Source organism: Mobula birostris, chromosome 8 (assembly GCF_030028105.1).
Source record: "Mobula birostris isolate sMobBir1 chromosome 8, sMobBir1.hap1, whole genome shotgun sequence".
NCBI classification, from domain to species: domain Eukaryota; kingdom Metazoa; phylum Chordata; class Chondrichthyes; order Myliobatiformes; family Myliobatidae; genus Mobula; species Mobula birostris.
In genome coordinates, this window is record NC_092377.1 from 4,586,213 (window position 1) to 4,608,770 (window position 22,558).

Sequence of the window (22,558 nt, forward strand, 5' to 3'; positions counted from 1 at the left end):
GACTTAAAGATGGAACAGTTACTTAATTTGGATGATCAGCCTTGACTTTTCTAAATGGCAGAGCAGATCCAACAGATTGAATGGCTCCCTCCAGTTCCTGGGTTTCATGTATTGTTACAGAAGTAGTTTACCATCAGATTCTGACATGCCATAAGGAAGGCACAGAAAATTCACAGGCACCTTTGTGACACCAGGGACACGTGGCGTATGTGGCAAGATATACAAACCATGACCAATTGCACATCAGTGACAACGATACCTCCCATCCTGATCAGCCGAGTGTTTTCTAAACACGGTGTGATAATTGAATAGTGTGACATGGAGGAAAGCCTCCTCTCTCCCTGAGGAACAGGCAACAACCTGTGTTGGGGGGGGGGGGTGTGCAGAAACACCCTAACCAGGGTCAATCCGTGCAAAGCTGCAGGGTCAGAGAACATACTTGGTCAGGTGCTGAGGGACTGTGTGAGCCTAGATAACAGTGGTCTTAATGGCCATCTTCAATGTCTCTCTGAAACAGTCCGCTGTCCCTGCAGGCTTTAAGACAGCCACCATTATTCTGGTGCCCAAGAGACCAACCAGTGCCTGTTGAAGTCCGTATCACTAGCCGGTAAATAGCAATCATGAAGTGCTTTGAGTGGCTGGAACATCTGGGAAATAAAGACACCTACATCTTTTTCTTGAATCCAGATGCAACTTCAATACCGTTATCCCAAAGTTCCAAGTTCAGATTTCAAAGTAAGTTTATTATCAAAGTACATATACGTCACCATATTCAATCCTGAGATTTATCTTCCCATGGGCATACTCAATAAATCCTATAACCATGATAGGATCAATGAATAACCACACCAACAGGGTGGACAACCAATGTGTCAAAGACAACAAGCTGTACAATATGGAGAGGAAAAAAAAAGAAGAAGAATTTTCTAAAGATATATACATGAACTTTGGACTTGATAAATTAGATTATGAGGACGCGCAGTCCTCTTTCATTGTCATTTAGTAATGCATGCATTAAGAAATGATACAATGTTCCTCCGGTGTGATATCACAGAAACACAAGACAGACCAAGACTGAAAAACTGACAAAAATCGCGTAACTATAACATATAGTTACAACAGTGCAAGCAATACCATAACTTGATGAAGAACAGGCCATGGGCACGGTAAAAAAAGTTCAAGGTCTCTGGAAAATCCTATGATCTCATGCAGATGGTTGAAGGAAGAAAACTCTCCCTGCCATGAGCTTTCAGCCCTGCAAACTTGCCAGTGCAGCATCCTGGAAGCCCCTGACCACAGTCCGATTCTGGGTCGTCCGAAAACTTCGAGCCTCCGACCAGCCCTCCGACACCAAGCACCGAGCACCATCTCTGCCGGGCGCTTCGACCCCAGCCCCGGCCGCCAGCAACAGGCAAAACCGAGGATTTAGGGCCTTCCCCTCCGGAGATTCTCAATTGCATAGTAGCAGCGGCAGCGAACCGGGCATTTCAGAAATTTCTCCAGATGTTCCTCCGTGCTTCTCACATCTGTCTCCATCAAACCAGAATTGTGCACGGCCCCCTATTTAACAGATATGATATCATTTCACTGGAGAGGCCACGTGCGCTGCGTCGCGCTGCTATCTTCTCCTCCCATGCAGAACATTAAACATAAAGAAAGATGGAACAGAGCTGATAGAATAACACATGGAGCAGCAGAATACAGTTCAACCAAATGATGAATATGCAACATATGTGTAAGAATCTGGGGTAACAATAAGCAAAGATAATAGATCATAGTGCGTTAAAGGGAAAATGTTCAACAGAATTTACTTCAAAGCTTAAGAAAATCTGCCAAACAGAGCTCAACAGTAAAATACAACAAAGGCAATAAACACTTCTGCTATGCTGATATTCAAGTATCCTTTTGGCATAATATCTTGATCTGAAACTAATCCGGAAAATTTATTGAGAAACATAACAAATGAAAAGACAAATTTAGAAAACAATATGTACACTTGAATGTGCTTAGATTAACACTACATAGGACAGAAAGAGGAAGTAGAATAACAGACATGAAAAATTTATACAACAGTCAGATCAAACTTCAAGGGATATATTTTCATCAACAAAAACAGGATTCAACACTCCACATGAACATTTGCAACTTTGATAAGAAGTACACACCACTAAACTTAAATGAAAGCACAATCTTAATAAATGAAGAAATTATCACTACAGAAGAATAAAAATAACCAATGATCCTCCATGGAAGACATCTCCATGACCTGAGCTGGATGTCATCAAGAAAGTGTTGAATGCTTGGCTCAGAGTTGGATATCGCTTCTCAGAAGTAGAGAGGTTCCTTGTGGCAATTGGGGCTAGGTGAAAAACACAAAAAATAAACAAATTCAAGAAAATAAATGCATAAAATGCCAAGAGAAACCAGGAAATATCCAATGCGTTACAAGATCCTGCAGCAGTTTAACTCAATCTGATTACATACACTGGCACCGTACCTCATAATAAATACAAGCCTGATCCAGTTTTAGAGACAGAGTCCTACAAATTATATTGCAACTGATCTATTACTACAGATAGGACAACCCACAATAACTGTCCAAATATAATAGTATGCAGCCGCGGATCTCAGGGGATCATGGGTTTTCCCCTCTGGTGGACTGTGTCCTCTTCAGGGCGCAAGCCTGGGCAGGAAGATTAGAAGAACCGGCTGTTGTCCATGCAGTGGGCTCCCCCTCTCCACGTCACTGATGTAGTCCAAGGGAAGAGCAACTGTTGATACAGCTTGGCACCAGTGTCATCACAGAGGTTGCCAAAGTGAAATTACAAACAACATCAAACTGCCTTAGGGACCCCAGCTCCGAGTTTCTTCCTCGGGGTTTACGCCCGAAGCCTTTCCCATGGGTGGATATGACCTCAAGGCAGCAGAGGTTTAAAATCAGAGTTTTCTTTCTTCTAGTCGGGCAGCTGTCTAAGGCTGATGAGCCCCACCTGCCCAAAGCAACTGGTTTTGAGGTGCCAGTGGTCCACCTTTGCCCATCTCTTGTCAGTAGAAGCAGTTCCACCGGGCCTAGTAGCTAAGCCACACATGAAGGCCAAGAGTTGGACTTGATTGTCAGAGGCTGTTAGAGACACTCGCTATTTGGAGCACTTTATCCCTACTACCATCTCATCTATGATATAATGTTATAGGGTAATCAAGCAATAACAACTTACAGCATAGATATAACCATTCCAAACATACACAACATACAGAAATCAATAAGTGAAAAACACCAGAAATTACTGAACTAAAAGAGGAAATTGAAAGACTATGGAACAGGTACCAAATATTCAACTCTAGCATTAACCAAATTTGTCTGTGCAGCAATGTCTATGTAGATCTTCAGAAAGCCACAACAGTCCAAAAGTTCCTAGCAATTGAGAAATGAATATGCTTGGCCTGTACCTCAGATTTTACCAGCTTGAGCTGAGGAAAGATAAAAATAACAATAATATTAAATAAATAAACAAAATCAAGCTTACTGGCAAACAAACTCATCTCCAATCTGCTCAATCTAGGCTCAGTATATCTCACTACAACTGCATCCTTGACCTTTCAACCTTCACTAAGATTATCCTCAGCAGGTGGCCCACAGGCCTGTATCCTTAGTCTCTCTACTTCGCCTCCCGTGGCGAGTTCCAGCTTGAACTCCATTTACAAATTTGTAGATGACACCACCGTAGTGGCTGGATCTCAGACAATGACAAGACAGAGGAGAGGAAGGAGGTTCAGAGCTGAATGGTATTGGGTCAAGACAGCAACCTTCACTCAGAGTAACAAAACGAAAGAGCTGGTCATCGAGGAAGCAAGTGTACATCCCCATATGACTCAATGGTGTAAAGATGGTGGTTAGCTCCAAGATCCGAGAGGCTTGACAGAAATAACCATCTAGATGCTATGTTGAGAAAGGCACACCATAATGTCTTCCTCCTCGGAAATCCGATGAAAATCTGTCATATTCACAATGAGCTTCACCATTTTTATATGCAGAGCAGCCAATCTAGATGGATCTGAGCTTCATATGGGAACAGCTCTGCCAAAGACACCATAGAATTGCAGAGTTGTGACCACAACCCTGTCCATGGCAAAATACAACCTCCCCTCCATACATTCCTCAATGCCTCAGGAAAGCAGACAACATCATCAAAGAAAACAACAGGAACTCTGCAGATGCTGGAAATTCAAGCAACACACATCAAAGTTGCTGGTGAACGCAGCAGGCCAAGCAGCATCTGTAGGAAGAGGTGCAGTCGACATTTCAGGCCGAGACCCTTCGTCAGGACTAACTGAAGGAAGAGTGAGTAAGGGATTTGAAAGTTGGAGGGGGAGGGGGAGATCCAAAATGATAGGAGAAGACAGGAGGGGGAGGGATAGAGCCAAGAGCTGGACAGGTGATAGGCAAAAGGGGATACGAGAGGATCATGGGACAGGAGGTCCGGGAAGAAAGACAAGGGGGGGGGGGACCCAGAGGATGGGCAAGAAGTATATTCAGAGGGAGAAAAAGGAGAGTGAGAGAAAGAATGTGTGCATAAAAATGAGTAACAGATGGGGTACGAGGGGGAGGTGGGGCCTTAGCGGAAGTTAGAGAAGTCGATGTTCATGCCATCAGGTTGGAGGCTACCCAGACGGAATATAAGGTGTTGTTCCTCCAACCTGAGTGTGGCTTCATCTTTACAGTAGAGGAGGCTGTGGATGGACATGTCAGAATGGGAATGGGATGTGGAATTAAAATGTGTGGCCTCTGGGAGATCCTGCTTTCTCTGGTGGACAGAGCGTAGGTGTTCAGCAAAGCGGTCTCCCAGTCTGCATCGGGTCTCGCCAATATATAAAAGGCCACATCGGGAGCACCGGACGCAGAACATCATCAAAGAGCCTTTCTACCCCGGACATATTTATCCACCCCCTCTTCCACTGGGCAGATGATATTATAGCTTGTAAACATGCAGCACAATTTCTATTTTGTTGTACATTTTTTAATAGACCTCCTGTATATTAAAGATGAACTCTTAATCTCTCAGAATCAGGTTTATTATCACTGGCGTGTGTTGTGAAATTTGTTACATTAGCAGCAGCAGTTCAATGCAATACATAACCTAGCAGAGAGAGAAAAATAATAATGATAATAATAAATAAACAAGTAAATCAAGTGCGTATATTGAATAGATTTTTTAAAAGGTGCAAAAACAGAAATACAGTATATTAAAAAAAAGTGAGGTAGTGTATAAATTTCAATGTCCATTCAGGAATCGGATGGCAGAGCGGAAGAAGCTGTTCCTAAATCACTGAGTGTGTACCTTCAGGCTTCTGTACCTCCTACTTGATGGTAATAGTGAGAAAAGGCCATGCCCTGGGTGCTGGGGGTCGTTAACGATGGACGCTGCCTTTCTGTGACACCGCTTCCTGGAGATGCCCTGGGTACTTGTAGACTAGCACCAAAGATGGCGCCAACCAAATTTACAACCCTCTGCAGTTTCTTTCACTCCTGTGCAGTAGAGGCCCACCCCCATACTAGACAGTACTTGACAGTGATGCAGAATTCTCTCCATGGTACATCTATAGAAGTTTTTGAGTGTATTTGTTGACATACCAAATCTCTTCAAACTCCTGAAGAAGTATCGTCACTATCTTGTCTTCTTTATAACTGCATCGATATGTTGGGACCAGGTTAGGTCCCCAGAGATCTTGACACCCAGGAACTTGAAACTGCTCACTCTCTCCACTTCTGATCCCTCTATGATGTATGTGGTCCTTCATCTTACCCTTCCTGAAGTGCACAATCAGCTCTTTCATCTTACTGACGTTGAGTGCCAGGTTGTTGCTGCGGCACCACTCCACTAGTTGGCATATCTCACTCCTGTACGCCCTCTCGTCAGCATCGGAGATTCTACCAACAATGGTTGGATTGTCAACAAATTTATAGATGGTATTTGAGCTATTCCTAGCCACACAGTCATGTGTATATAGAGAGTAGAGCAGTGGGCTAAGCACACACCCCTGAGGCATGCCAGTATTGATCGTCAGTGAGAGATGTTATCACCAACCTACACAGATTGTGGTCTTCCCTTTAGAAAGTCGAGGATCCAATTGCAGAGGGACACACTCGTCACGTGATTGCAAACCTACAATGCACTTCTTCTGTAACTTTCATGCTGTTCTTTGCAATCAGTTGTTGCATTTTCCTCTGTACCATTTAGGTGTGCTGGTCTTACAAATGATCTGTCCGGAGGACATACAAAGCAATGTTTTGTCCTGGAAGATGGGCACTAGCCTTTGTACCACCCAGGATATCTTCAAGGAGTGATGCCTCTAAAAGGTGGCATCCGTCATTGGAACCCCATCACCCAGGACATCCTCTTTTCTCATTGCTACCATCGGGGAGGAGGTATAAGAGCCAGAAGGCACACACTCGACAGTTCAGGAATAGCTCTTTCCCCTCTGCCATCAGATTTCTGTACGGACATTGAACCCATGAACAAAGCCTCACTATTTTTTTTTCCTCTTTTAGCACTACTTATTCAATTTAATTTTCTAATGTATATACTTCTTACTGTAACTTTCAATTTTTGTTGTTACGTATTGCAATCTACATAAAAATTTGCTGTATAAAAGTGGCATACACCATCAGGCATTCTCACCACCTAGGCCAAGCTCTTTTCTCACTGCTGCCATCAAGTGGAAGGTACAGGAGCCTCAGGACTTGCACCACCAGGTTCAGAAACAGTTACTACCCCTCAACCATCAGGCTGTTGTACAAAAAGGGATAACTCCACTCAATCTATTTCTGGTGTTCCCACAACCGATGGTTTCACTTTGAGGACTCTTTGTCTTGTTATTTTATGCTCTTTTATTTCATGTTCTTGTTAGTTATTGCTATTTATTTATATCTGCATTTGCACAGTTTGTTGTTCATCGATCCTGTTTACAGTTACAGGACTCCAACGAAGGGTTTCGGCCCAAAACGTTGACTATACTTTATTCCAGAGATGCTGCCTGGCCTGCTGAGCTCCTTCAGCATTTTGTGTGTGTTGCTCGGATTTCCGGCATCTGCAGAATTTCTCTTTGTTTACCGGTCAAGATAGCACCAGTGCACAAAGCTATCTCTTTCACTTCTTTTATATTTTCTTTCTATTTCAGACGTGTTTCTGGTATCGTGAGACCCTGCAATCTTGTAGTTGTTTACACGATTTGTTTGATTTTGCACGTGGGGGGTTGCTTATCTTGTCATTTGTGTAATTTGTTTTTTGCACGTGGGGTTTTAATGTTCTTTTGACATTTGTCGCTTGTGTGTGCAGGGATAGTCTTCCTCTTTCCACTTGCATCATTTGTTTTATTTTGAGCCTGGAGGTATGATGTTTTTCTTTGAACGGCTTCATGGTTTTCTTTGTTTCGTGGCTGTCTAGAGAAGACAAATCTCAGAGTTGCATAGTGCATACCCACATTGATAGTAAATATACCTTGAACCTGAAAACAAAGCAGCTTCAGCACCAACCCCTGCAGAATACCAGTAGTCACACCAGCAGCCAACCAGGAAAGGCTCCCTTTCTTCCCAGTCTCTGCCTCCTGCCAATCAACTAATCCTTTATGCATCTTTTTTTGTAATACCATGGACTCTTAACTTGTTAAGCAGCTTCATGTGTTGCACCTTGTCAAAAGCCCTCTGCAAATCCAAGTAGACAACATCCACCGATTCTCCTTTGTCTATCCTGCTTGTTATTTCTTCAAAGAATTCCATTGGATTTGTCAGGCAAGATTTTCCTTTGAGGCCCATTTTGTCATGTGCCTCCAAGTACCCCTAAACCACATACGAAACAATTGGTTACAGCACCTTCACGGCCATTGAGGTCAGGGTAACTCGCCTATGATTTCCGGCAACACACATAAAATGGTGGTCGAACTGAGAAGGCCGGGCAGCACCTACGGAAAAAACTACAGTCGACGTTTCGGGCCAAGACCCTTCAGCCGGACTGGGAAAAGAAGACAAGGAGTAGATTTAAATGTTGAGGAGGGGAGAGAGAAACACAAGGTGACAGGTGAAACTGGGAGGGGGAGGGATAAAGCAAGGAGCTGGGAAGCTGATTGATGAAAGTGATACAGCGGGAGAAGGGGAAGGCTGAATTGAGTGGACAGAAGGCCATGGAAGAAAAAAAAGTGTGGAGGAGCACCGGAGGGAAGCGATGGGCAGGCCAGGAGATGAGGTGAGAGAGGGGAGAGGGGATAGTGAATGGTGAAGGAGAGGTAAGGGGGCTGCAGACATTACAGGAAGCTCGAGAAATCAATGCTCATGCCATCAGGTGGAGAGAACCCAGACGGAATATAAGGCGTTGTTCCTCCAACGTGATGGCACGAGCATTGATTTCTCGAGTTTCCTGTAATGTCAGTACCAATTGGTATCAACGATATAGGTAGAAAAAGGGAGGAGGTCCTAAAGAGAGAATTCAGGGAGTTAGGTAGGAAGCTGAAAGGCAGTACCTCTAGGGTAGTAATCTCAGGATTGCTGCCTGTGCCACGTGCTAACGATTGTAAGGATAACATGATCAGGCATATTAATATGCGGCTGAGAGACTGGAGTAGGGGGCAGGATGCAGATCATTGGGGCCTCTACTGGGGGAGGAATGACCTGTACAAAAAGGACAGGTTACATCTGAACCCAAAGGGGTCCAATATCCTAGTGGGCACAGTTAATAGAGCTGTCAGGGAGGGTTTAAGCTAATTGGGCAGGGGGATGTGAACCAGAGTGATAGGGCTGAGGAAGGGGAAAACAGAAATAAATCAAGGATAGCATTCAACAGAGATGATAGAAAGAACAGGCAGGAGATGAGGCTTAATCAAAGCCAGTGGCATGAATTACATGGCAATAGAGACGTGGTGCAGTTAAAACAGAAAGCAACAAATACTGGACTGAGAGTGTTGTATTTGAATGCATGCAGCATAAGGAATAAAGTGGATGATCTTGAAATTCAGCTACAGATTGCCAAATATGACGTTGTGGCCATCTCTGAAACTTGGCTAAAAGATGGCTGCCATTGGGAGTTGAACGTCCAAGGATATACGGTGTATCGGAAGGATAAGTTAGTAGGCAGAAGGGATGGTGTGGTCCTGTGGATTAGAAATATTCTTAAATCATTAGAAAGCGATGAAAGGTGTGGAGTCTCTATGGGTTGAGTTAAGAAATGGCAAGGGTAAAAGGACCCTAATGGCAGTTGTTTAAGTCCTTCTGCAGGCTATCTGTTTGCTCAACAATACCTGCCCCTCTGCCAATCTTCATACCATCTGCAAACTTGGCAACAAAGCCATCAGAGTATTTTTCAAGTATGTTAAAAATTTAAAAAAAACTGTAATTGTCCATATTATCCATACTCCTCATGATTTCATAATCTTCTATCAGGTCCCCTCTCATTCTCCGGTTTTGCAGGGAATAAAGTTCGAGTGTGGCCAACCCCTCCCTATAACTCAGGCCCTCTAATCCAGGAAGCGTCCTCATTAATCTCTTTAGCACTGCCTCCAGCCTGACATGTCCTTTTGCTAACAGAGTGACCAAAACTGTACACAATACTCCAAGTCTCACTAATAATTCAAACAAATACAACATACTCTCTCAAATCTTACACTCAATGTCCTGGCTGACGGCTAAACACTATCTTCACCAACATGTCTACCTGTGATGCCACCTTCAACAATCTATACACTTGTACTCCGAGGCCTCTCTGTGCCATCTGTTGCCCTCTGCTGGTGTTACTCTCCAAAATGCATCACCTCAGCCTAATGCAGGTTGAAATCAATTTGCCATTCCTCATCCCATCTCCCTAACAGATCCAGATCTCTTTGTAATTCATTGTCACCTGTTTCACCGTCAACAATTTCCCTTAATTTAGTGGTAGAAAAGTACAGCACAGAAACATACCCTTTGGCCCATCTAGCTGGTGCCTATTCCCATCGACCTGCCTGAGAACATAGCCCTGCATATACCAACCATCAATGTACCTCTCCAAACGTCTCTTAAACATTGAAATTGAGCTTGCATACACCTCCTGTGCTGGAAGCTCGTTCCACAATGTCATGATCCTCTGAGTGAAGAAGTGTCTCCTCATGTTCCCCTTAAACTTTTCACCCTTCAACTTCAAATTACACAACCTCAATGGCAAAAGCCTCCTTGCATTTACCCGATGTACATTCTGCATATCATCAGAAAAGAATGTTAGTCAGAATTCAGTCGGAGAATCGACCCACAAATATTGCACTCTGCTCCCATCATTGAGCCAATTCTGAATCCAGCTCTTCAGCTTCCCTGAATCCCATGTAATAAGGACACAAGAATATAAAAAATAGGAGCAGGAGTCGGCCATCTGGCCCGTCGAGCCTGCTCCACCATTTAATAAGATCATGGCTGATCTGGCCATGGACTCACCTCCACCTACCCGCCTTTTCCCCATAATCCTTAATTCCCCTACTATGAAGAAATCTATCTAACCTAGTCTTAAATATATATACTGAGGTAGTCTCCACTGCTTTATTGGGCAGAGAATTCCACTGATTCACCACTCTCTGGGAATAGCAGTTCCTCCTCATCTCTGTCTTAAATCACTCCCCCGAATCTTAAGGCTATGTCCCCTAGTTGTAGTCTCACCTATCAGTGGAAACGACATTCCTGCCTCTATCTTATCCAACCTTGAAGATTATCCTGCCTTAGGGGACCTTGTCAAAGGCCTTATTAAAGATGATGGAGACAACATCCACTGCCTTACTGTCAACTAGTCCTTTGGTTACTCCTTTGAAAAACACCCAATGTTTTGTCAATACATGACCTCCCATGCAGAAAAGCCATGCTGACTATTCCTGATCAGACCATAAGACTATAAGACATTGGAGCAGAATTAGGCCGCTCAGCCCTTGGTGCTGAGGAAGGTAAATGCCATGTTAGCATTCATTTCAAGAGGTCTACAATATAGGAGTAGAGATGTGATGCTGAGGCTTTATAAGGCACTGGTGAGGCCTCACCTTGAGTATTGTGAACAGTTTTGGGCTCCTTGTCTAATAAAAGATGTACTGGCATTGGAGAGGTTTCAGAGGAGGTTCACAAGGATGATTCCAGGAATAAAAGGGTTATCATACAAGGAACGCTTGATAGCTCTGGGTTTGTACTCGCTCGAATTTAGAAGGATGAGTAGAAACCTCATTGAAACCTTTCAAATGTTGAAAGGCCTATACAGAGTAGATGTGGAAAGGATGCTTCCCTTGGTGGGGGAGTCTAGGACAAGAGGGCACAGGCTCTGGATACAGAGGTGTCCATTCAAAACAGAGATGCAGAGAAATTTCTTGAACCAGTGAGTGGTAAATTTGCATGATTTATTACCACAAGCAGCTGTGGAGGCCAGGTCATTGGGAGTATTTAAGGCAGAGATTGATAGGTTCTTGATTGGACAAGGCATCAAAGATTACGGGGAGAAGGCCAGACAGTGGGCTTGAGGAGGGGAAAAAAGGATCAACCACGATTGGATGGTGGAGCAGACTCAATGGGCTGAATGGCCCAATTCTGCTGTTATGTCTTATGGTCTTATGGACTTGTCTCCACAGCTGTCAGGAGCAGTGAATGCCACAGCATTATCACTCTCTTGCTAAAGAAGTCCCTCCCCTTTAAGGTCTTTTAAGACAGCGGTCCCCAACCACCGGGCCGTGGACTGTTATCGGGCTGCAAAGCATGCGCTACCGGGCCGTGAGGAAACAATATGAGTCAGCTGCACCTTTCCTCATTCCCTGTCACACACTGTTGAACTTGAACATAGTGTTGACAACTGTCCTGTATTTGCCGGGGCATCCCGTATATTGGGCTAAATTGGTTTGTCCCGTATTTTCCCCGCAAAGGTAGAGCATTCCTATGAATCCTTTCGTGCCAAAATAGCGTAAAACGAAGAAGCAATTACCATTAGTTTATATGGGGAAAATTTTTGAGCGTAAACAGACCCAAAGAGTAACCTAAGAAATCATACCAAATAACACATAAAACCTAAAATAACATGAACATATAGTAAAAGCAGGAATGATATGATAAATACACAGCCTATATAAAGTAGAAATAACGTATGTACAATATAGTCGGGAAGATGAGGACAAAACCAATTTGTGGGGAAAAAATTGGCACGTACGTGCATGCACACATCATCAACTGACCTTCCGCTGTTTACTGCCCACAGGTGTAAATGCAGGGACAGTCCTGATCCAATCACCAGGAGTTGTGAAGGTGCGTGAAGGTGGAACGGTGCAGATACAGTGTGACCTGCAGAGTGACAACGTGGATTACACTGTGGATAAATATGATGTACACTGGTACGACTCACACAGTAAACTGACAGGTCATCATAATATACTTGGTCTTACCAGTACTGGCCATATTTACAGATCATGGCGCTTCTCCGATCGATTTCAGCTTTCCAGGAACGTCACCACTAACAGCTACTCACTGACCATCAGCAAGGTGAAGGTCACCGACCCTAAACTTTACATCTGTGGCATTTGGGGGTCGGTCTTTGGAAAGGGAACCCAGCTGAATGTGACCAGTGAGTACTTCGTGTTGGTTGTATTTCTTGTCACGTCTCTGTATCAACATCTACAGATAACGATGACACATTGGTCCCAGTTTTATAGAAATGCCTGTTATTATTAGTTTCTGCTGCAGAATAACGACTGGGACAAACTGATTTTTTAACTGAACAATGTCGATAACTCTTCACTGGCTCCTGAGTTCAGGGTTAATCAGGGAAAGAGGATAAATGCTGGTATTGCCAGTGATTTCCGTGTCTCTGAATAGACGAATGCAAGGTGAGGGACAGCCATTGCACGGACTCAGGTGCTGAAAAACAAAAGCACCCAGAGGAATAACAGATGCCATCTGAATAAAACAGGACATTGACTGGACTGCAGGCATCATTAAAACAATGAGGATAATAATGAGATTTTGGCCACTTACCCCAGAAAATATGTGCTGGTATTGGAGAGACCTAAGACCATGAGATATAGGAGCAGAAATTAGGCTATTTGCTCCATCATTCAATCATGTCTGATTCTCTTTTCCTCTCCTCGACCCTACTCCCAAACCTTCTCCCTGTAACCTGTGATGCCGTGTCCAATCAAGAAAAGATCAAGCTCAGCTTTAAATACACCCAACGACCTGGTATCCAGAGCTGTCTCTGGTAATAGATTACACAAATTCACCACTCTGCCTAAAGAAATTTTTCTGCATGGGAAACGTCCTTTTCACACCTACTCTTTCTAGGCCTATCAACATTTTAAAGGTTTCAGTGAGGTGTCCCCTCATCCTTCTATATTCCAGTGAATACAGACCCAGAGCCTCATATGATAAATCTTTAATTCCCAGAATTATTGTTGTAAACCTCCTTTGAAACCTCTCCAATGCCAGCACATCTTTTCTTCGATGAGGAGCCCAAAACTGTTCACAATACTCAAGGTGAGGCCTCATCAGTGCCTTATAAAGCTTCAGCATCAAATTCTTACTCTTGTCTTCTATACCTCTTGAAATGAAAGCTAACATTGCATTTGCCTTCCTCAGCACTGGCTCAACCTGAAAGTTAACCTTCAGGGTGCTCTGCACAAGGATTCCCGGACTTTGCATCTCAGACTTTTGAATCTTCTCCCAGTTTGGAAAATAGTCCACACACTTATTTCTACTACCAAAGTGCATGGCCATGCATTTTCCAACATTGTATTTCATTTGGAACTCTCTTGCCCATTCTCCTAATCTGTTTAAGTCCTTCTGCAGGCTATCTGTTTGCTCAACAATACCTGCCCCTCTGCCAATCTTCATACCATCTGCAAACTTGGCAACAAAGCCATCAGAGTATTTTTCAAGTATGTTAAAAATTTAAAAAAAACTGTAATTGTCCATATTATCCATACTCCTCATGATTTCATAATCTTCTATCAGGTCCCCTCTCATTCTCCGGTTTTGCAGGGAATAAAGTTCGAGTGTGGCCAACCCCTCCCTATAACTCAGGCCCTCTAGTCCAGGAAGCGTCCTCATTAATCTCTTTAGCACTGCCTCCAGCCTGACATGTCCTTTTGCTAACAGAGTGACCAAAACTGTACACAATACTCCAAGTCTCACTAATAATTCAAACAAATACAACATACTCTCTCAAATCTTACACTCAATGTCCTGGCTGACGGCTAAACACTATCTTCACCAACATGTCTACCTGTGATGCCACCTTCAACAATCTATACACTTGTACTCCGAGGCCTCTCTGTGCCATCTGTTGCCCTCTGCTGGTGTTACTCTCCAAAATGCATCACCTCAGCCTTATCCAGGTTGAAATCAATTTGCCATTCCTCATCCCATCTCCCTAACAGATCCAGATCTCTTTGTAATTCATTGTCACCTGTTTCACCGTCAACAATTTCCCTTAATTTAGTGGTAGAAAAGTACAGCACAGAAACATACCCTTTGGCCCATCTAGCTGGTGCCTATTCCCATCGACCTGCCTGAGAACTTAGCCCTGCATATACCAACCATCAATGTACCTCTCCAAACGTCTCTTAAACATTGAAATTGAGCTTGCATACACCTCCTGTGCTGGAAGCTCGTTCCACAATGTCATGATCCTCTGAGTAAAGAAGTTTCTCCTCGTGTTCCCCTTAAACTTTTCACCCTTCAACTTCAAATTACACAACCTCAATGGCAAAAGCCTCCTTGCATTTACCCGATGTACATTCTGTATATCATCAGAAAAGAATATTAATCAGAATTCAGTCGGAGAATCGACCTGCAACCATCGCATTCTGCTCCCATCATTGAGCCAATTCTGAATCCACCTCTTTAGCTTCCCTGAATCCCATGTAATAAGGACACAAGAATATAAAAAATAGGAGCAGGAGTCGGCCATCTGGCCCGTCGAGCCTGCTCCACCATTCAATAAGATCATGGCTGATCTGGCCATGGACGCATCTCCACCTACCCGCCTTTTCCCCATAATCCTTAATTCTCCTACTATGAAGAAATCTATCTAACCTAGTCTTAAATATATATACTGAGGTAGTCACTGCTTTATTGGGCAGAGAATTCCACTGATTCACCACTCTCTGGGAATAGCAGTTCCTCCTCATCTCTGTCTAAAATCACTTCCCTGAATCTTGAGGCTATGTCCCCTAGTTCTAGTCTCACCTATCAGTGGAAACAACATTCCTGCCTCTATCTTATCCAACCTTGAAGATTATCCTGCCTTGGGGTACCTTGTCAAAGGCCTTATTAAAGATGATGGAGACAACATCCACTGCCTTACTGTCAACTAGTCCTTTGGTTACTCCTTTGAAAAACATCCAATGTTTTGTCAGTACATGACCTCCCATGCAGAAAAGCCATGCTGACTATTCCTGATCAGACCATAAGACTATAAGACATTGGAACAGAATTAGGCCGCTCAGCCCTTGGTGCTGAGGAAGGTAAATGCCACGTTAGCATTCATTTCAAAAGATCTAGAATACAAGAGCAGGGATGAGACTTCGCGATGGCGAGGTTGGGATTAGTGCGGAGAGAGTGGAGGGCAGTGCGTTCAGAGGGAGTGACAATGTTTAGGAGCAACACCTCATATACTGTCTAGGTAGTCTCCAGCCCCTTGGTATGAACATAGAATTCTCCAACTTCTGGTAATTTCCTCCCCCTCCCTTTCCCTATTCCTATGTCACTCTGCCCCCTCCCCCAGCTGCCTACCACCTCCCTCATGATTCCGCCTCCTTCTACTACCCATTGTGTTTTCCCCTATTCTTTCTCCACCTTTCCTGCCTATCACCTCCCTGCCTTCCCTCCCCTACCCCTTTATCTTTCCCCTTACTGGTTTTTCACCTGGAACCTGCCAGCCTTCTCCTTCCCACCCTCACCCACCTTCTTTATAGGGCCTCTGCCCCTTCCCCCTACAGTCCTGATGAAGGGTTCCGGCCCAAAACGTCGACTGATCGTTTCCACGGATGCTGCCCGACCTGCTGAGTTCCTCCAGCGTGTTGTGAGAAGAGCAGGGGTGAGATGCTGAGGCTTTAAAGGCACTGGTGAGGCCTCACCTTGAGTATTGTGAACAGTTTTGGGCTCCTTGTCTAATAAAAGATGTGCTGGCATTGGAGAGGGATCAGAGAAGGTTCACAAGGATGATTCCAGGAATGAAAGGGTTATCATACAAGGAATGCTTGATAGCTCTGGGTCTGTACTCGCTTGAATTTAGAAGGGTGAGGGGAAATGTTGAAAGGCCTATACAGAGTAGATGTGGAAAGGATGCTTCCCATGGTGGGGGAGTCTAGGACAAGAGGGCACAGGCTCTGGATGCAGAGGTAGCCATTCAAAACAGAGATACAGAAAAATTTCTTGAACCAGAGTGGTAAATTTGCATGATTTATTACCACAAGCAGCTGTGGAGGCCAGGTCATTGGGTGTCTTTAAGGCAGAGATTGATAGGTTCTTGATTGGACAAGGCATCAAAGATTAGGGGGAGAAGGCCAGACAGTGGGCCTGAGGAGGGGAAAAAAGGATCAACCATGATTGAACAGTGGAGCAGACTCAATGGGCTGAATGGCCCAATTTTGCTCTTATGTCTTATGGTCTTATGGACTTGGCTCCCTAGCTGTCAGGAGCAGTGAATGCCACAGCATTATCACTCTCTTGCTAAAGAAGTCCCTCCCCTTTAAGGTCTTTTAAGAGACTCCTGGATAGGTACATGGAGCTAAGAAAAATAGAGGGCTATGGGTATCCCTAGGTAGTTTCTAAATTAAGACATGTTCGGCACAGCTTTGTGGGCTGAAGGGCCTGTATTGTGCTGCAGGTTTTCTATGTTTCTATCCCTGTTCTAAAGGGACATCCTTCTTTGCTGAGGCTGTGCCCTCTGCTCCTTGACTCCCCCACATCATTGCAACGTCCACCCTGTCTAGGCCTTTTAGTATTCGTAGTTTACAATGAGATTCCCCTTCATTCTTCTATAATTAGACAATAGGTTCAGGAGTAGGCCATTCAGCCCTTCGAGCCAGCACAGCCATTCACTGTGATCATGGCTGATCATCCACAATCAGTACCCTGTTCCTGCCTTCTACCCATATCCCTTGGCTCTGCTATCTTTTGTGTGAATACAGGCCCAGAACCATCAAATGCTCCACATATGTTAACCCTTTCATTCCTGGGATTATTCTCCTGTACCACTTCTCCAATTCCAGCACATCCTTTCAAAGATGAGGGTTGAAAACTGCTCACCATATCCCAAGAGCAGTTTGATCCATGTCCGGTACGGTCGCAGCATTGCACCCCTTCACCAAGTAAGGTGTGCAGTTCCAGTCACCGATCAAAAGTTTGAAACAGTGCAGAGAAAAGTTACATAGATCTTGCCAGGACTTCAGGACCTGAGTTACAGGGAAACGTTGAATAGGTCAGGAGTGTAAAACATTGAGGGAAGGTTTTATAGAGGTATTCAAAATTATGAGGGGTATAGATAAGACCACAAGACCACAAAGACAACACATCCTTTCTGACATATGGGGCCCCAAACTGTTGACAATACTCCAACCAGACTAGTGTCTTACAAAACCTCAGCATTATCTCCTTTGTTTTATATTCTATTCCCTTTGAGGTAAAAACTGGGCATGGGGGAGTTGCACTGCTAATCAGGGACCAGAAATAAGACCAAAAGATATAGGAGCAGGATTAGGCCATTCAGCTCATCGAATCTGCTCCGCCATTCCATCATGGCTGATCCCAGATCCCACTCAACCCCAAACACCTGCCTTCTTGCCATATCCTTTGATGCCCTGACCGATATACCCACGGACTTGGCCTCCACCACAGTCTGTAGTGGAGGGTTTTACAGATTCACTACTCTCTGGTTGTAATAACTCCTCCTTACCTCTGATTAACTGATGTCCCAATGAACCGGAATCTACTGTATCTGCCTGGAACAGGTTACTGGGGTAGTAGTGGAGCAGGGAGTTTGTTTGACTTTAAGAGGATTTTCAATAGATATGTGAATACAAAGGGAATGGAGGGATATGAATGATACATAGGAGGAGGATATTTAACATAAATGAGCATCAAGGTTTTCACAACATCAAGGCCAGATGTCCTGTCCAGTTCTGTACTGTTCTACGTTCAATTCGAAGTGGGTGGTGATTACCTAAAGCACATATTTATCACCCAGCATTGGTCTCACCTGAACTCTGTAAACTCGGGAACAGCCACAACATAATATTAATATCAGAAGCAATAAAGTGTTTGCACTTTCACAAGGGGTCGTGTAACAAAAGATGACTGCTTCAAGCTGGGGTTGAAGTGACGATATTCTCCCTTACAGGTGCAGACGTTCCTGTCCTTGTCCAGTCCCCGAGCATACAGCGTGTCACTGAGGGTCACATGGTGTGGTTATGCTGTACCATGAGAAACGCCAGGCTGGAAGACACTGATGTCCACTGGTATCGGAAACTACCTGGGCAGGACATGGAGTGGGTTTTAACACATTCAGCAGGAGGCAGATCAGAGTGGGGACGGGGTTTCACGTGGAGGTTCCTGCCCTACAGAGACACGTCCAACAGCAGCTTCACCCTGACAGTCACAGACGTGGTGCACAGTGATTCTGCCGTCTATTACTGCAGAGTGTGGGGAGACATCCACGGGAATGGCACCCAGCTCATCGTAACCAGTGAGTACAAGTTCTATTTATTCAGCAGTGTGTTCCTGCATTGGGAGTTATTCCACCACCACTCACTTCCCGTGGCTGGGCACATTGTACTGAAGAACACACAGTGTAATACTGGAGCCCCACCACTGGGACACAATCCAGAGCACTGTGGCCCCTAACTCATGGGTGGGGAGCACCAACATGGTGACTGACCGTCTGCTCTGTGTGTCCAGTTGGATATTTGAAAATAAATTTCAATGCGGAGTGTGTTATCACAGGAGAGAAAAGGAGAAACTGTTCAGTGTTCAGAGTCATAGATCAGGGTCTCTTAAATCTCAACCATCTCTCCTAAATGCTCCGAAAATAAGACATAAGAACATAAGAAATAGGAGTAGGAGTAGGAGGAGGCCGTCTGGCCCATCGAGCCTGCCCCGCCATGCAAAAAGATCATGGCTGATCTGTCTGTAAGCTCAGCTCCATCTACCTGCCTTTTCCCCATAACCCTTAATTGCCTTACTATGTAAAAACCTATCTAACTGTGCCTTAACTATATTTAGTGAGGAGGCCTGAACTGCTTCCCTGGGCAGAGAATTCTACAGATTCACCACTCTCTGGGAAAACAATTTCTCGTCATCTCCGTCCTAAATCTTCTCGCCTGAATCTTGAGACAATGTCCCCTGGTTCTCGTGATAAGACGATAAAACGATAAGTGATGCAGAATCAGTTAACACTTTTAAACAGCATCTCAAAAACCTATTTATTTAACTTGCATTTAATAAAGATCTTTTCAAAGTTCAAAGTAAATTTATTATCAAAGACCACATATGTCGCATATTCAACCCTGAAATTCATTTTCTTGTGGGCATACCCAATAAATCCAGATTGCAATAGCAACTCTTGTTGCGTGAATGAAATCGCAGAAGTAAATTACTGGTAGATACAAAGCAGCTTCTTTATTCGACAAAACAAGGTACAGAAGGCATCATATAGAGATGCTTTCGGTGGGAAAGTCTGCCGGCCCAACGTGGGGCTCGATATTTATTTGCTAAACACAAAGGACAATTCCATATTACAAAGTATAGACAATGCTTTTTTTGAAACTACATACAAACTTCACACCTTCTGATTCGTGGCCTTCCCACAGACGCCAGCATCATCTAGACTGGGGTCCAGAGTTTTTTGGAATGCACCATTCCAAATTAAATCTACAATACATTGTCAAGGAACAGAAGACAGGTAACCAAAGCCATTTGCTAAATATAAATGACCTAAAGCCAAAAATCACTCTAACAATAACAATTATAGAGACAATGAAAGACTGCACCAACTTGGTGTTGGATGCAAGATGGCGTCGGAGAATCACGGCGACCCTCTCCGGGCTGTGTGCATCTTTTTGTCGTTAATTTTCATGTTCATGTTTATTTCTTTAATTTTATTTTTATGTTTCCCACTTATCTCATTTTAAAGCCCTTTGAACTACGTCATCTGTATGAAAAGTGCTCTATAAATGTTATTATTCTTATTACAGATGACACTGTGCAAAGGTGCCTGACTAAAAGCCCTGGAGAAGAGAATTCTGGGTGGTGATGGATTTAAATGAACCAACTCTCCCTCTTCATTCAAACTTATTGATAATTCTACCACTCACTAAACAGAAGTTTAGGAACCACTTCCATGGGGTTCTGGATAGCTTTGTCCCATTGAGTCAGGGAAAGGAAGGGAGGGTGAAGGAACCATGGTTGACAAGAGAAGTGGAACATCTGGTCAAGAGGAAGAAGGAAGTACACTTAAAGTTTATGAAATAAAACATCAGACGGGGCTCTTGAGAGTTATAACGCTGCCAGAAGCAATCTTCAGTTGGGACTTGGGAGAGCTGGAAGGAGCCTTGGCGAGTAGGAATAAGGAAACCCACAAGGCATTCTACACACACCTGAGGAACAGGAGAATGACTAGACTGAGGGGTGGACCAATCAGGGATAAAGGGAGAAATATTATCAACCGATGCAACGTGGTCTTCAGAATTCTCTCCAAACTATAACAGACCCCATGACTGTAGGGCAGCCAAACCTTTAGAACCAGCCAGATATCACTGACTTCAGTAAAGAGGCTGTAAATTATTCTTGTGGTTAACATTCATTTAAATTTTAGAAATTGTTAAATGCTGGGGAAATATACTGCCTTGTATTGAGCTCCATAAATATACATTAATGTCTACATATCCAACACACAGATCCCGCGGATGATCCCGTCCTTGTGCAGGATCCACCAATCAGCAAGGTGCCGGAGGGTGTAACTGTCCAGCTCCACTGTGCCTTGTATAATGCCAGTGTGAATGTCACCGATGTCCACTGGTACCACCAGCGGCCTGGGAACAAGAGCGAGTGGGCGTTGAGTCACTTTGTGAATGACTCTGTGAGCAGGTCTGGGTATATCTCTGATCGTTTTCAGTCTTACAGGAATGTCGTGAGTAACAGTTACATTCTGACCATCAGCAACACATCTATTAGTGACACTGCAGTGTACAACTGCAGAGTGTGGAGTTACATCTACGGAGGAGGAACACAGCTCAATGTAACTGGTAAGTCAACGTCAGTTCACACTGACAATAACAGCATCTCAGTATTCAACCTTCACACGATGACTGTCAGACACAGGGGGTTCTGTAATGTCCCCAGTAGAACAGAGAGTTGGATGGTTTTCCCTGGAGTGTAAACTGGGAACAGTTGGGAAATAGAAAAGTGGGAAAGGACAAGTAGTCTGGAATAATATAGAAAATTTTGGCAAATCTTTTGTGGATGAACAAGTTTTTCTCTGTAGCTCAGTACACGTGACAATTGTTACAAGAATCACTCCTTATAATAATGCTCAGTGACTCATAGAGAATCTGCAGTTACCAACAAGTAACTTTTATTATTTCAAGTAAAAAGCAGGTGGGTTCACACTCTTATCTACCTGTGTGTTCCCCACTAGAACCACTGACATTCCATGCACAGTCAATGAAGAGGAATGGTATTACCTGGGAAAGGAATCTGGGGTGGCCAGGAGTTTCTCGTGGTCCCAATCTCCTCCTGTCCATGGGGTCCTCTGTATCTGCAATGGTTGCTTTCTGGCTGCTGGAGAGTTATCGCCCCTGTGTGTATGGGTCTCCTGCGTCTTACACCGTTCCTCACCATTTGAACCATTGGATCTCCATCCCATTAGCTCAAGGTCACTTGACCTACCCGGGTCACCTTCTTACTGGTCACTGTACAGGAGCTACAGCCAACATCGTTTCATGGTTCTGCCCATCCCAGATTTGAGTACTTGTGCCTTTACACTCTGGCTGGTCCACACCAGTTAAATGAGGCAACCCAGGCAGCATCTAATGAGATTACAGATTATTTCTTTGGTAGGTCTGACAGTTTACATAACAAGTAGCTACTCCTCTTATAATGGTCTCAGCTTTAGCAGATCATTACCTGAAGCTTCCTGTGTCCACGTTCAGTTGCTCTGATTAGATTATCCAACAGCAAGAATCAGTTCGGAGTCCACAAATTGTGGGGAAACAAAACAACTGGCTTGTCCGTTACTTCTGGTCAACATCTCCCTCCTTTTGATCCAAAGATATTTATCTTAGGATCATCATCCTCCTCTCCTTCAGTTGACGCTCCATAGGACAGCCATGGAACCCCAGTAGGTGTGCAACACTTACATTCCAGAAATAATATTAACATTTACTAACTAAATTCACCACTTTATACTGACAATCATGTCTGCTGTTTCATGAGAGCATTATCCTCAATTTTTGCCAGCATTTCAGCCTTCCATCTTCTCAGTTGATATTCATTGAGCAACACAATTATCAGGGTACATTAAATTAGTATTAC

At 44.0% G+C, this 22,558-nt stretch overlaps 1 protein-coding gene across 1 annotated transcript in view; it reads left to right on the top strand.

The window, feature by feature from the left end:
• LOC140201978 (uncharacterized) overlaps positions 1–22,558 on the top strand; it is a 127,470-nt gene that overhangs the window by 62,851 nt on the left and 42,061 nt on the right. Inside the window, exons 6-8 of the mRNA XM_072266845.1 lie at positions 12,231–12,593; positions 18,369–18,713; positions 20,923–21,270. Coding sequence (XP_072122946.1) covers positions 12,231–12,593; positions 18,369–18,713; positions 20,923–21,270 — 1,056 coding nt within the window. The remainder of the gene's footprint in view (positions 1–12,230; positions 12,594–18,368; positions 18,714–20,922; positions 21,271–22,558) is intronic.